At 44.4% G+C, this 15,719-nt stretch overlaps 1 protein-coding gene across 1 annotated transcript in view; it reads left to right on the top strand.

Annotated features, from left to right (window-relative positions):
* The window catches only part of LOC147463006 (uncharacterized), a 114,296-nt gene that overhangs the window by 41,124 nt on the left and 57,453 nt on the right, over window positions 1-15,719 (top strand). Inside the window, exons 5-7 of the mRNA XM_086486686.1 lie at window positions 2,798-2,959; window positions 3,145-3,198; window positions 3,286-3,507. Coding sequence (XP_086342812.1) covers window positions 2,798-2,959; window positions 3,145-3,198; window positions 3,286-3,507 — 438 coding nt within the window. The remainder of the gene's footprint in view (window positions 1-2,797; window positions 2,960-3,144; window positions 3,199-3,285; window positions 3,508-15,719) is intronic.

Below are 15,719 nucleotides of genomic sequence, written 5' to 3'. Positions count from 1 at the left end.
TGCGTGCGAGTGTCAGCGTGTGTGTGAGTATGTAAGTGGGTGCGTTTTATGCGTGTACGTGCTGTTGTGTGTGCACAAAGAGTGTGGTTGTGTGTATGTGTACAGAAAGAGAGCGAGAGATTTTTTTACTGGAAGAGGGAGATGGAGAGAGCGAGAGAGTGTGTGTGTGTGTGGGAACGAGAGTGAAAAAGATTTTTTTTTAATCTTTTCTGGCTTGTTGGCTTGTCGACTACAAAGAATGAGAGAGGGAGAGAGAGCGTGCGTGAGGCGGGGGTGAGAGGGGGAGGGAGAGGATGCGAGAGGGAGTGTATGCATGTGTGTGTGTTAAATGTAAGAGAGAGAGAGAGTGTTCTGCTATGCTGCGCCCTTTGGGCTGGTTCGACACAGGAGAGAACGAGAGAGGTGAGAGAGAGCGGGAGTGAGTGGTGAGAGGGAAAGGAAAGGGTGAGAGGGGGGTGTAAATGTGTGTGTGGTGGGTGCTATGAGAGAGATGCTTTTTTGCGCCCTGCACGGGTCGGTGTCGACATCAGGATAGGAGAGAGGGAGAGCGGCTGTGCGTGAGGGAGAGAGAGAGGAGGTGAGTGGATGAGGGAGAGGCTGAGGTGGCGGGGAGTGTGTGGGTGTGAATGAATGAGAGAGGGAGAGTTCTCACATGGCGGGCCCGTGACACAAGAACAAGGAGAGAGAGCGTGAGTGATGGAGAGAGAGCGGGTGATGGGGAGAGATGGGCGTGAGGCTAAGGGAGGGGGTGAGCATGGGTGGGGAACGATAATCGAGGGGAGAGAGGGTATGTGTTTCATGGCGGCCCCCCCCCCCCCCTGTTTGACGAACGAGAGAGAGAGAGTGTGAGTTTTATTTTATTTTTTTAAAAAAGTGCCCTATGGGCTGGGCTATACAGAGAATGAGAGAGGGAGAGAGAGAGAGCGAGAGAGAGAGAGGGAGTGGGTGATGGGGAGAGAGGGGCGTGAGGAGGGGGGAGAGGGGATAATGGAGGAGGCGCGGCAGCCCATTGCACACGCGCGAGCAAGGGAGGGGAGGTGGTTTGGCGGTAGCAATAAAAAAACATTTTTTTTGTTGTTTTTTACTTAATGCTCCCCGAATGGAGTTGACTTTTGCGGCTTGGCTCCGAAGGCCGGCTATGGTCAGTTTCTCCGGGTGGGCTAGAGGGCGGTGTGGCTAATCTGATGTCAGTGCCAACGGAAAAGAACAGACTGAACAACTTTAAGCACTTCAAATAACAACTGAACTGAAAGAGACGCACAACGCACGAGACGGGGAGTGGCGGAGTTCCACAGTAAGAGGTCACTGGCCTCCTCAAACCTTGGCTCCCTTTTGGTATTTCTTTATATTGCTTGAACTCAGTACAATGCCGGTGCTCTATCCTCTGCATCTTCACCCGGAAGAGTGCCAGAGTATAAGCCCTTTGCACATATTTAAAGGCCCTTGGCCCTTTAAAAGCAATTACATGAAAAGCATCAAACTCTAAAAGCATTTGGCCCAAAAGCTGTTAGCGCGATTTGCGGAAATACGTACATCATGTCAATGCAAAATTTGGGACTGTGCGTACAGTCTGCCACGTCATCATGCCTGCACAAAATCAGACCTTCCATACAACTGCCACGCCATCATGGTTTTACGCAATTCTTCTGTGTGTGTGGGAGTGGGTCTTGCTTTGTTTTAATGTCTTTAGGTCACTTAGGTCCCATCGGATGGGATCCCGTAAGTTGGTGGGAACTCCTCTTTAAAAATAGGCCACTCAAGAAGACTTTGCAAGTTGGTAAAACTTCTTCTGCTTCTTTAGTGTCTCATTTGTGTTGCATTAGATCTTCGGCTTGTCCAAGTCTATTACAGGATTATGGATGACATTAAAGCGAATTCCACATGCGACAAAATCTTGGGTCTACTTTAGATGTAGCTTAAGCAACCATTGCTTGTGAAATGCTTGGTGCAAAGTAGAACCCCTATGTGTCTGTTGATCACCTACTGACGCTACACCACATGCTTTGAAGTTAGAAGTGGAAGGGGTGGGGTTCGAGCTACCGGTATCCTTGATTGTATGCAGTAGTAGTTTTTTGTTTTAGAGTTCACCTTTGTAGTGAATGTAAGGCAAAGCTTTTAGAAAGATGTCCGCAATGGTGAAAAGCTCTGCAAGTGCCTCATATATAGAAAAACTTATTTTGTTATCAGTACGATCAAACCAAATAATTTGATCGAATTGTAGTTCGATCGAGCTGTTAGGAAAGTATACAAGATGGTGTTTTTGCTGATGTGGCACCATATAATACATTAATATGAGGTGTTGTATAATACGCCGGATTAAAGCGTATCATATGTACACCATATAATGTGCAATGCAACTTAGTTTATATTCTTCTGTCTGCAATATTAGACAACTCTGGGCGTCTATGTAATGCAAGGTTCCATGCGTGCAAAGCTTGTCAAGAGGCTTACAAAGACAATACGACACATTAAAATGAATTAATAATGCAGGCGGGTAGTGCTGTGTGCATGTGTGCACCTTGTCGGTGATGGTAATCCAGCGTGTCAGTTTGTATCAAGAGAGGGTGCATGTGACAAATTTTTCTTTTTTTGGTTCTCTTATCAGTTGCAAGCTAGGTATTGGAGACTTGATCCTCGTGCCTCTTGAGTGTGTTTCTGGAGGTTTCCACTAGTAATTTCTGAAAGGTGTTTTAGCATTGCATATTAGACATGTAAGCACATATGTTTCTATTAGAGAAGAAAGACGTGTGCACTTGTTTGCATGCATATGGTGACAGTGGTCTCTTTTTCCAAACAGATGGAAGCAAAAGGTGTTTCAACAGAAAAGTCTGTTGTCGTCTATGACTCTGGTGATGGGCTACTTGCTCCACGTGTTTGGTGGGCACTAGTCACGCATGGGCACCCTTCTGTTTTTGTCCTTGATGGTGGCTGGAAGAAGGTTATTAATTCAAAAATAACAGTAGGCTTTTGCTGTTTGCTGTTCTCCAGTTCATGTTATAGAAATTTGAATGCTTAGCTTCAAGATATAAGTTCAGTCCATATGTTGGGAAAAACAGAGACACATATCATTACTATTCTTGAGGAATAAAACTGGTTAAAATTTATCTCAGAATTTAGTTCAGGCTTGAAACCTACTTTTGCCAGCAGTGGATAGAAGAAGACCGTGAAATGGAGATTACTGCACCATGTCCCCTCAAGGTAACTCTCTATTATAGGTTTTGGTGCACTTTGCTTTGTCAAGAAGGATGGATGGGCTATTATTTTTCGAAACTGTTTGGTTGCTAGATATATACGAAGTTTGAACCCAGGAAAGGTGATTTCATTCCTTGGATTACATCGAGGGAGGTTCTTGATTTGATCTTAGAGGAGCAAGCACATGGCGCCGGAACTCCTGGGGAACCTAATGTCAGGATTATAGACGCCAGGAGCCAAGAGCAATATACTGGCTTTGTCAGAAGGTCCAAGCATGGTGGCAGGATACCAGGTGCAATCAACATTCATCGGAAGGTTGGCTAATCAAGAACAATTTGATTTGAGCATATGTACATGACTGTGCTTTGACTTGTCCGATGGATAAGATTTGTGATCATATTTTTCACAAGCTTGGTTTCTCTTGCAAATGGAGAAGTGCCGTGTGCTTTGGACTCTTATAGTCAGTTTGGACTCTTATAGTCAGTTTATCTAGCTTGAACCTGGTTTTTGGGGGGCTTTGCTTTCAAACTAAGTAGGACATTTTTAGTGTTTGTATTGTAATCTAAAAAGAGATTGCAAAGTTTTTATGACAACCCTCAATAGTACATTTAAAATATTTCTAAATATTGGCTCCCTAAACTATCACAATTTCTATAGGTGTGAAAACTAGGCTTCAGAACATAATTTTACTATAGGCGTGAAAACTAGGCTTCAGAACAGGATTTTACTTTTTCATGTTAATTTTCGTGCGATTTTAAGTTCATGCTTATCACAAATTCCCAATGCTAGTATTTACCTTTATGTAGAGATATTTTCTCAATAATGTTCATGCTAGAACCAGAGTATATCATCAACAAAACCTAGAAAATGTTTAGAAAGTTGGTGGGCTTTGAAGTGTCCCAGGATATGTAAGGGTCCAATTAGAGAACCTAGAAAGAGTCTCTTGGACCCTCTAGAAAAATACTTATGGAACCTATCTCACCAGCATATTGCATTCAATAAAGCATAAGCTATTAGTCTATATTAGCCTCGGGAGTGTGTGTCTGTTAATAGTATCACCTCGTGTCCGGTGTGGCCTCTGTACCCTTCAAGAGCTAACGAGGGAGTAAGGGCTGCTTTATAGCTGTGCTCGGCCGTGCTTGAGGTAGACATATCTTCCTCAACCCGTTTTTGGCCATGTATGTGCTGTTGCCTACCCGATAGGCTGGCAAACCCCTCTCCTAGGGTCTCTAGAGGTCAGCACCCTTGCAGATGCCGGTACTTTATCCAGGGATGCTTCCATTTCATGAGGTCATGGGTTCCTGGAGGAGTGTGCGGGAGCACAGGGGGACCTCTATGTACGTATTCCTTCCTGCCCTTGTATCGACGATTCATTGAGCAGCAGTAGCCACTGTTTTTGGGTTGTGCGGCACCCTCTCTCTTGTGGAGTGGTTTTTTTCTCCTCTCTGGCCATCTTGATCTTTGGTTGCATTAACTCTTTAATTTTCTCAAAAGGTTCCTCCAAAGCCTCTTCGATGTCTATTATAGAACGTAACCCATAGGTCTTGTTTTCTACAGTAGTAAGGTACACCACTGCTGCTGTCATCACTGGTGAGCTCCTCATTGCTTGAAGAGCTTGTAGATTCGTCTTCAAAAGTATTCTCTTTATTCATTAGAGTCTTTTCCAACTCCCTCTTAGGGTCACCTTGCTTGTTTAAATACAGAGTGATCACTCCCTTCCGCCAATCTTGTCTAGCACCAACAGCTTATAGCTATGGCCTTCCCAAGGTGATTGGAAAGGCTTCCAAACCTGCAGGCATGACATGCAAAGATACATGAGTTTTTAACATTCACATTGTGAAGTTTTCGTCCGAGTTACGACGAGTTGATATTGTGCTAATTCTTTCTATCTTTTGTGGTGCGTATGCCCTATCAACTACCTCATTTTTGTGCTAATTTTTTCGATTTAATGCTTCTTCAGTGCTAAGCTTCATTATGGCCGAGTCTGCCCTTGATCTCCGGAGTCATGACAGAAACTCAGTACGCTGAACTTTGTGTTGATGTATGCTCATGTGTGTGTGTGTGTGTTGTGTTTGGAAGCATATGTTAGTACCTAGTTCTACACCCACTATTGGGCACTGACGCCGTTAGTGGGGATGTCGTGGTATTTAGTCAATACTATGCATGATGGAGCTGATGGTTATATTGTCTTGTGGGTGACTACCGTGGGTCTATACCTTGCACTTTCCTTTAAGGGTGAATCTGGGCTTATCCTGGATTCATCCATGTATATTTTTTAGTCGTATAGCGGACATGAAGACTTCACATTGTGAAGTTTTCGTCCGAGTTACGACCAATTGATATTGTGCTAATTCTTTCTATCTTTTGTGGTGCGTATGTGTCACGTGACACATCCAACCCTATGTGTCCGTGGACAAGCTACACCATAGCAGGGTTCCCGTCAGTCCAGTCAGTCTAGATTAGAAGTGATCTGGCACTTTTGTGAGTCTATTCGTAGACCGTGCATGCCCAGTCACTAGATGCATATCCTCTGGTTGCACACCGCATAAGCATAGGCATTTCCATCAGATTCCATCAGAGTCAGTTTGGGATTTTTCCAGTGACTATCCTATTTTCCCTATTTTTGACATTTTTCACTTATTTATTAAGTGACTTTTGTTGGGAACTAGTAGGGCAAATTGGGTAAGTTAATATATAAGCAAACCCAAGTTAGCACTCTTGGGCTGATGAGCAAGGAGCACAACAGGCCCCCAAGCAACAGGTACTCCCCCCCTCTCTCAACAAGATCCTCTCCAAGCCTTCCTTGGTGAGTCCACTCCCATCAGCCACAAGCCTAGCGTTTTGGGATCGCCCTCAACCTCAGCCACAAGCCTAGCGTTTTGGGATCGCCCTCAGCCTCAGCCTCAAACCTAGCGTTTTTGGGATCGCCTTCAAGAACCTGCAGCAAGCCTTTGTTTGCAGCCATAGAGGACCAAAAGGACAGCGTTTTCAGCCCTTTTGTCGCAGCAGATCAGCGTTTTCAGCCTTCAAGTGCAGCCATAAAAACGCAGCCTTCATCTGCTATTCTTCAGCGTTTTTATCAACCATAAGCCTTGCGACAAACTAGGGATTTTCAGCCACAAAACAGCAGTAAAACATTCATTTTCAGCACCCCAAAGTGGTCCCATATTTTCAGCCAAAGACTCCTTGTGGACAGCAGAAAGAAGAACATCGATTTCAGCCATAAAGTCATCATCGTCGTCACTGACATAGTCACGAGTTGCATCAGCCGATGCATCATCATTGTACACCTTTGTGCAATCATAAGTAGACCACTCTCGCCGAGGAGAGTGGGGTCTTCGGAGGAGGGTTTTACAACGTCTCTGGTGTCGTATCTCTCTTCTCTCTTACTCTCAGTCTCATACACTTGCACGCACAATATCCCCTCACTTTGTTGGTGATCATAGCACTCTCCTTAAGGAACGGAAGGCTCTACCTTCCCTAATAACTAAAAGGAACCTTGAGCAAATACGGTTCACTAATCTTGAGAAAGAACAACATTCATTCCGCTGCACCTTACATTGGTATCAGAGCTTTGGAAGTGTTCTGTACTACTCAAGGGAAGAACCACAAGAATTTTTTTGCTTGTTAAGGTTGCACGAACCGAAGTTCGCTTGGGCGTGTCGATTCCTAATCGTGTTTTGTTGAAGAGTGACAGGAATCCCAAGAAAGAAGGGCTTGTCCAGCCTTCCTTTGTGTCTCTTTTCACTCATTGAGAGTGGACCGTGCACTTAGCAGCCGGCCAATCGACGTGAGGGGGGAAAAAGCAACCTTGCTGTGAGCACAAGGTCGCCAAGGGGTGCGTCCGTGGAAAAGAGTAGAACTTGGGTGAAGAGAAGATCCTTCTCAAACATGGTTTGCAAGCGAAAGAAAACCTCAAGAACCTCAAGATCCTCAAGCACCCAAGAACCCAAGACCCTCAAGAACCCAAGTTCCTCGCGAACTTAAGAATCAAAGATCATAGTGCATGGTCGTCACCCGAAGCGGAATGGATACTTTGCATACAGGTGATGAGCATGAGAGAGGCGACGAAAACTTTTCCCCACCAGGAGATTTCTTCAACCCTCCTCCTTCGCCATCTACGCCACCAAGTGCAACAAACTCTATGGAGACAATGGTCCAGCAGATGGCTATGATGGCTAGACAAGAAGCAAATCGCCTTGCTTTAGAACGCGAGCGCGACGAACGCAAAGAACGAAAACAACAATGAAAGGCGGAAGAGGCAGCACGAAGCGCGGCCATTGAGGCCGATCGTGCGGCTCAAAGAGTGGCTGTGGAGATTGAGCGTGAAGCTGAAGGAGAACGCGGCACTCAAGAATTGATTCGGGAAGTACTTGCTTCAAAGTCCGACCCGCCCAAAGATCGTGGGAGTTCATCAAGTGGCGCAAGCCACGATTCGGACTCCAACAACCCGGTCACAGAGAAGTTGACCTTCAGTAAGTATGACAGTAAGATGGATGCTACGGTTATTCATTCTTGGTTGCATCAATTTAATGCTTATTTTGCGACAACTAAGAAAACATGCAATAGCAAATTTGACGGCAGCTATGTACCTTGCCGGTGATGCCATCAATTGGTACCATGCATGGCAAGAGGCACAGCTAGCCGTGCACATAGAGGAAGCTGACGATTTCACACCCCTCTCTTTTAGTTGGGTTGATTTCCAAGACAAGCTCAAGGCGCAGTTTATGCCACCTCAATACCTTGCATGATTGAAGGACGATTGGCGCGCACTCAAGCAAAACGGTATGCCGGTTATGTCTTTCTCTAATCGTGTTTTGCAGCTAGGTACCCAATTACGCAAGTCGGATGTTGAACGCAAAGAGGCATTCCTTTGTGGATTGGACGAGTATATCAAGTACGATGTAGAGGTGCTCGATCCAATCGATCTCAACAAGGCGGTAGCGATTACTCTCGCACAAGAGATGAAGCACAACAAGGGAAAGCCTAAGGAGAACAAGATTTCCATAAGTACCTCACAAACTTCTCAGAACGCTCAGAACGGTAAGAATGGTAACTCCTCTAACCAATCTTCCAACAGTCTCTCAGAAAAGAATTCTTCCAATGAATCTAAGGGTAAGGCTAACACAATTGCTAAACCTAAGCTTACTCCAGATGAAAAGGTAGCACAAGGAATTGTAGGAGGATACATCACGTCGGAAGAGCAAAGCACTTATTCTAAGGAAGGTCGTTTCATTGTCACATTAAGGGTCACATAAAAAGGACATGTGCTAAGCTTGAATCGAATGAAGCTAAAGAATCCATAGAACCCACTTCCTCTGTCAATGCAATTAATGATAACACGAGTGTGCCCCAAGTTTCTCATGACCCTCCCATTGATGATTCTCTCATTAAATGTTATGGTTGTACGTCGAGGCAGCGTTTTGTCATATTGTTTGACCCAGGTAGTATGCATGATGTGATCAGTCCCTCTCTTGTTGAGAGAGCCTGCCTAGAAGTTAGTCAGAGATCTCCTATCGAGGTCTCTGGCTTTCTTCCCGGTATGGACGCTCTCATCACGGAGGAGTGCCTTGATGTGTTGTTTGCAATTCAAAAAGCTGCCTTCACTAGAAGATTTGTTGTCTCTCCTCTCTCAGGATGTGATATGATTTTGGACATTCAATGGTTTCGTGATGCTAACCCTCTTATTGATTGGGAGGCTAATACTTTCACTCTCAATGCCAAAAGTGATTCTCCCATTGTCATTCATGGAGAGGACATTGTTTATTCTCCATCTCTCATTGCTAATATGCAGGACAAGATTGAAAGGATTCCGGAGAAGGAGACTCTCTCAATCTCTTTTTCTCCAAAGCATGACACACAGGATTTGCATGATTGTGAGCAGCATGATGATTTGGATGATAAAGACAAGCATGATGATTTGCATCAAGATATGATTTCTCACAAGCATGATGAGTTGCATGAAGAAGATGTGATTGTTCACAAAGATGATGTGTTAGTTGATGCTTTTTCTAGCGAAGCTAACCTTGTTGCAGATTCGATCAATCACGAAGGATCGATCTTGGCTCTCGAGCCTAGGTCCAAAGAACCCTCACAGGAAGTATTATGTGTTCGGATGATTGATACGCACGCATTGTTCAAATGTTTCATTTGTGATCGTTTCCGTATTTTAGTCAGCATCTTTATGTGATCCCTTTTCCTAGGCATGCCATATTGTATGTTGAGCACGTTTCTCTCATGGATGATCACGAATGTATGCGGATTTTTCATGAAAAGCTGAAAAGTATGTATGTAAGGAAGTCACATTCCATGTCTCTTCCTTGGCATGACACAGTTTCCGAAGGAGCACATGAAAGTATGAGCACGAAGCATGGGCATTTTCGTTATGAATTGCCACAGATGATTGCTCTAGATCATAAGAGAAAGATTCGATCTCATTGTTTGCGTGTATGTGGTGAACAGTTTAGCACTCCATCTCTTTGTTCATCTACATTGCATGCACAATCTTTGAGAAAGTCAAGATTTTTTCCAGTCACTTTACCTGGAATAGGTATGTTCATGGTTTTGTGTTGGAAATGGTTTCAGGAATTTTCAGCCATGGAGATTCTTGAAGAAGAAAGAAGCATGACTCTAGACGAAGTTGAAGCATTGAAGGAGCTACAGAAGACTTTGTGTCGCTTTCGGCGCGGCCCAGAGAAGCAAGCGTTGCAGACCTTTATGAAGTTCAAGTACCGCACGACCCACACATCAGAGTGGCCTGGTAAGGAGTCCCTTCCAGGATTCCGGATGTTATTGGCGATCTCCTTCGACGCCGTACAGCTCGGTACCAGTACCTCACTTTAAAAAGGAGGGGATGTCACGTGACACATCCAACCCTATGTGTCCAGTCAGTCTAGATTAGAAGTGGTGATCTGGCACTTTTGTGAGTCTATTCGTAGACCGTGCATGCCCAGTCACTTAGTGTAGATGCATATCCTCTGGTTGCACACCGCATAAGCATAGGCATTTCCATCAGAGTCAGTTTGGGGATTTTTCCAGTGACTTTATCCTATTTTTCCTATTTTTGACATTTTTCACTTATTTATTAAGTGACTTTTGTTGGGAACTAAGTAGGGCAAATTGGGTAAGTTAATATATAAGCAAACCCAAGTTAGCACTCTTGGGCAGATGAGCAAGGAGCACAACAGACCCCCAAGCAACAGGTACTCCCTCCCTCTCTCAACAGGATCCTCTCCAAGCCTTCCTTGGTGAGTCCATCCCCATCAGCCACAAGCCTAGCGTTTTGGGATCGCCCTCAGCCTCAGCCTCAGCCTCAGCCTCAGCCTCAAACCTAGCGTTTTTGGGATCGCCTTCAAGAACCTGCAGCAAGCCTTTGTTTCCAGCCATAGAGGACCAAAAGGACAGCGTTTTCAGCCCTTTTGTCACAACAGATATCAGCGTTTTCAGCCTTCAAGTGCAGCCATTAAAACGCAGCCTTCATCTGCTATTCTTCAGCGTTTTTATCAGCCATAAGTCTTGCGACAAACTAGGGATTTTCAGCCACAAAACAGCAGTAAAACAGTCATTTTCAGCACCCCAAAGTGGTCCCATATTTTCAGCCAAAGACTCCTTGTGGACAGCAGAAAGAAGAACATCGATTTCAGCCATAAAGTCATCATCGTCGTCACCGACATAGTCACGAGTTGCATCAGTCGATGCGTCATCATTGTACACCTTTGTGCAACCATAAGTAGACCACTCTCGCCGACGAGAGTGGGGCCTTCGGAGGAGGGTTTTACAACGTCTCTCGTGTCGTATCTCTCTTCTCTCTTACTCTTAGTCTCATACACTTGCACGCTCAATATCCACTCACTTTGTTGGTGATCATAGCACTCTCCTTAAGGAACGGAAGGCTCTACCTTCCCTAAGAACTAAAAGGAACCTTGAGCAAATACGGATCACTAATCTTAAGAAAGAACAACATTCATTCCGCTGCACCTTACAGTATGCCCTATCAACTACCTCATTTTTGTGCTAAATTTTTCGATTTAATGCTTCTTTAGTGCTAAGCTGCATTATGGCTAAGTCTGCGCTTGATCTCCGTCATGACAGAAACTCAGTACGCTGAACTTTGTGTTGATGTATGCTCATGTGTGTGTGTGTGTGGTGTGTGTGTTGTGTTTGGGAGCATATGTGAGTACCTAGTTCTACACCCACTATAGGGCACTGACGACGTTAGTGGGGATGTGGTATTATTTAGTCAAAACTATGCATGATGGAGCTGATGGTTATATTGTCTTGTGGGTGACTACCATGGGTCTATACCTTGCACTTTCCTTTAAGGGTGAATCTGGGCTTATCCTCGATTCATCGAGGTATATTTTTTAGTCGTATAGCGGACATGCAGACTTCACATTGTGAAGTTTTCGTCCGAGTTACGACGAGTTGATATTGTGCTCATTCTTTTTATCTTTTGTGGTGCGCATCCCCTATCAACTACCTCATTTTTGTGCTAATTTTTTCGATTTAATGCTTCTTTAGTGCTAAGCTTCATTATGCTTGAGTCTGTCCTTGATCTTCGGAGTCATGACAGAAACTCAGTACGCTGAACTTTGTGTTGATGTATGCTCATGTGTGTGTGTGTGTGTGTGTGGGGTGTGTGTTGTGTTTGGGAGCATATGTTAGTACCTAGTTCTACACCCACTATTGGGCATCGACGACGTTAGTGGGGATGTCGTGGTATTTAGTCAATACTATGCATGATGGAGCTGATGGTTATATTGTCTTGTGGGTGACTACCGTGGGTCGATACCTTGCACTTTCCATTAAGGGTGAGTCTGGGCTTATCCTGGATTCATCCAGGTATATTTTTTTAGTTGTATAGCGGACATGCAGACTTCACATTGTGAAGTTTTCGTCCGAGTTACGACGAGTTGATATTGTGCTAATTATTTCTATCTTTTGTGGTGCGTATGCCCTATCAACTACCTCATTTTTGTGCTAATTTTTTCGCTTTAATGCTTCTTTAGTGCTAAGCTTCATTATGGCCGAGTCTGCCCTTGATCTACGCCGTATGGAGTCATGACAGAAACTCAGTACGCTGAACTTTGTGTTGATGTATGCTCATGTGTGTGTCTGTGTGTGTGTGTGTGTGTGGTGTGTGTTGTGTTTGGGAGCATATGTTAGTACCTATTTCTACACCCACTATTGGCCACTGACGACGTTAGTGGGGATGTCTTGGTATTTAGTCAATACTATGCATGATGGAGGTAATGGTTATATTGTCTTGTGGGTGACTACCATGGGTCTATACCTTGCACTTTCCTTTAAGGGTGAATCTGGGCTTATCCTCGATTCATCCAGGTATATTTTTTAGTCGTATAGCAGACATGCAAACTTCACATTGTGATGTTTTCGTCCGAGTTACGACCAGTTGATATTGTGCTAATTATTTCTATCTTTTGTGGTGCGTATGCCCTATCAACTACCTCATTTTTGTCCTAATTTTTTGCTTTAATGCTTCTTCAGTGCTAAGCTTCATTATGGCTGAGTCTGCCCTTGATCTACGGAGTCATGACAGAAACTCAGTACGCTGAACTTTGTGTTGATGTATGCTCATGTGTGTGTGTGTGTGTGTGGTGTGTGTGGTGTTTGGGAGCATATGTTAGTACCTAGTTCTACACCCACTATTGGCCACTGACGACGTTAGTGGGGATGTCGTGGTATTTAGTCAATACTATGCACGATTGAGGTGATGGTTATATTGTCTTGTGGGTGACTACCATGGGTCTATACCTTGCACTTTCCTTTAAGGGTGAATCTGGGCTTATCCTGGATTCATCCAGGTATATTGAAAACTTCAATCTCGAGGTTTTCTACCACTGTCCACACCCAAGCACTTTATTCTTTGACATTTTGGTAAGAGAATTCGGAAACTAAAGTCTCATGTCATGGGTAACCTGTGTTGTTCCATGCAAGCGTGTGTAATAACACATACTTGTGGTCCCCCATCAATATAGGCATTTTCCAATTGTCTTTGATTATGTCACGCTTCCACAGTTGCACATATGTCTGCTCTTGCACATTAAGAATATGCACTAAACCCCTATGAGGTTATCTGTAAGTTGTGTAAGAGCCTTCCATTGCCATTTGAATTTTGGTACTAATTTAATCAGTTGACGAAAGGTCATATCCACCTTTCATGTAGTAAGCATGTCTAAGACAGCTGCAAGAGTAGGCGCAAGCACCTTGCGATCAACAAGAAAGAGAAAAGTAAGATGCCCAAGATTCCAACGGGCAGCCACAACACCATAAATGATAAAAGTGCACACACACCAAGAGAGCAAGACGCTTAAGGTAATCAAAGAAGAAATCAGCCTGCTTGCTCTGACCCTTCTCTCTTTCTTCTCCATGATGTTCGTGAAGTATCTATACAGTCTACTTCTTATTCCCCTAACTACACCACTTCTACTATTAATGCTATCAAAGGCCCTAAAAGCAAATAGCCAGAGCCATGAAGTGCGAAGCAAAGAAGAAGTAGAACAAGGTCTTCAAATCATGAGACAAAGAAGTCGAATTTGACAGTGGCCAAAGAGATAGTTCCATAGCACTCTTGTTTATTCAATAGCTCGAAGTTGCTTTTGCCAATGGAAATTGCAAAGAAAAGTCTCAATTCCGACATGTGGGAATGTATCTGAAAGATGCAAGAAGCAATCGGTGCTCTGCGTGAGGCAAGGACTCCACAATATGTTACCAAAACTCAGCCCATGCACTGGTATGGAATGTGCTTGCTCATTAAAACGGTCTGCAATGGTCCAAATAGCATCTTTTCGGGTTTGAGTCATTGGAAGGTCCCTGATTAAGTCCATGGTTATGCTTTCCATGGCTGATCTAGGGCTGGTGATGGTTGTAACAATCCTGGACCCTAGTGTCTTATGCTGATCATACTCTACGTTTTGGCACAGGAGGCACTTGTGAACATATTCTTTTAATGTCAGCTCTAAGATGGGGCAAAACAAGTATCCTTCTAGAGCTGTAGTTGTGGGAAGAATGCCCCGATGACCGGCATAAGGTGGGGCATGCCCTTCTTCCATCATTTTTTGTCTTAGTGGGATTGCCACATAGATACATCGCCACATAGTGTCACGTGCACATGGCTCTGTGTGCTACGTGGACACGCTTCATCGACTCCGAGAGACAATTTTCCACTTATCCCTAGATAGGAGTGTCCAGAATCCTAGGAGGATTAGTACCCGCAATTTTGTGATCATGTTCGTTGTTTTAGGCCCCATTCTTCACCTATAAAGGGACAACGAAGGCTAGTGTTGTCATCAAGTTGCAGCTAGCGCTAGGATTTGCCAGCGTTTTTGGACCAGATCAGCCAGCGTTTTGTGCATCTCAGCCCTTGCGCCTGTAGATTGGGGGTCGTTGAGAGGGTTGGTTGGGATCCATCGGCTGTAATTTTCTCTCTCTCTCTCTCTCTACACATCTCTACCTCTCTCTATCATTCTCTCTTCAGAGAAATAAAAAGAACCATTATTCATGTTAAAAGCAATTATTAACACAAGGAAAGAAGTAAAGATTTGTGGAAGTGTAAAACCTAGATCTTCACTGTTTCAATTCCGCTGCACCTGACATTTTGCCGAAGTCAAGTTTACAAATAAATCATTTCAAATGATTTATTTTTATTCTTCCAAACTTGCCCTACGTAAGTCCTAAAAAGTTTATTACAAGTATCTTACCCTAAAAAGGGAGCAAGGGAGCCAGCGTTTTGGATTAAATGAGCTAGCGCCAAAGATCAGCCCATCGTTTTGGCAGATCAGCCTCCCCCCTCCCTTGGCGTTTTGGACCTTCATCGCGAGCATCCGAGAAGGATCAGCTATAGCAGACATCATTTTCAGTTTTCAGCCCTTTCCCTTGCCGGAAGAGCCGTGGATCTACTAACGCTAATCACTCTCCTACCGCCCAGAGCTTTTGGCAGCACATCGAGCCTCTCTCCCAGCCATTCAATCACCACATTGAGTGCTCACATCGCTGTCCATCATCAGCTCCATCATCAGCTGCGTTTTCAGCCCTGATTCCGGCGATAGGTCTATTGCATTTTGTGTGCCAGATTTGTATTTTTGTAGCCAACTTTCAGCCCTTGTTTTCTCTCACATGGGGAGCGCAAACCAGCCCCAGATCTACCCCTTGGTGGCTATCAACAATCCCTCATCAAGACGGATCCAAAGGTGCATCAAATCAGCCCGGACGTGCTTCATCTTGAAGAGTTACTGAGGCAACATTCCCCATTTGAGTAAGTAGAGTGTGCACTTGAGGTATTGCATGTGTGTACATTCCATTTACGCAATCAAAAGCAAATACCACATGGGCAATGGTGTGGGGGCCCTTGAGAGGGTTGGTTTGGACCCCATCGGGTGTCATTCTCCTTCTCTCTCTCTCTCCCTCTACACGTCTCTACCTCTGTCTCTCATTCCCTCTCTTCAGTGAAGTAAAAGGAACCATCTGTCATGCTCAGTTGCATTCACTAACACAAGGAAGAACTAAAG

Source organism: Adiantum capillus-veneris, chromosome 2, assembly GCF_014529385.1.
Source record: "Adiantum capillus-veneris isolate H3 chromosome 2, ASM1452938v2, whole genome shotgun sequence".
Classification (NCBI taxonomy): Eukaryota; Viridiplantae; Streptophyta; class Polypodiopsida; order Polypodiales; family Pteridaceae; genus Adiantum; species Adiantum capillus-veneris.
Note: the sequence above shows the minus strand (reverse complement) of the source record. Positions and strands in the feature narration are given on the sequence as shown.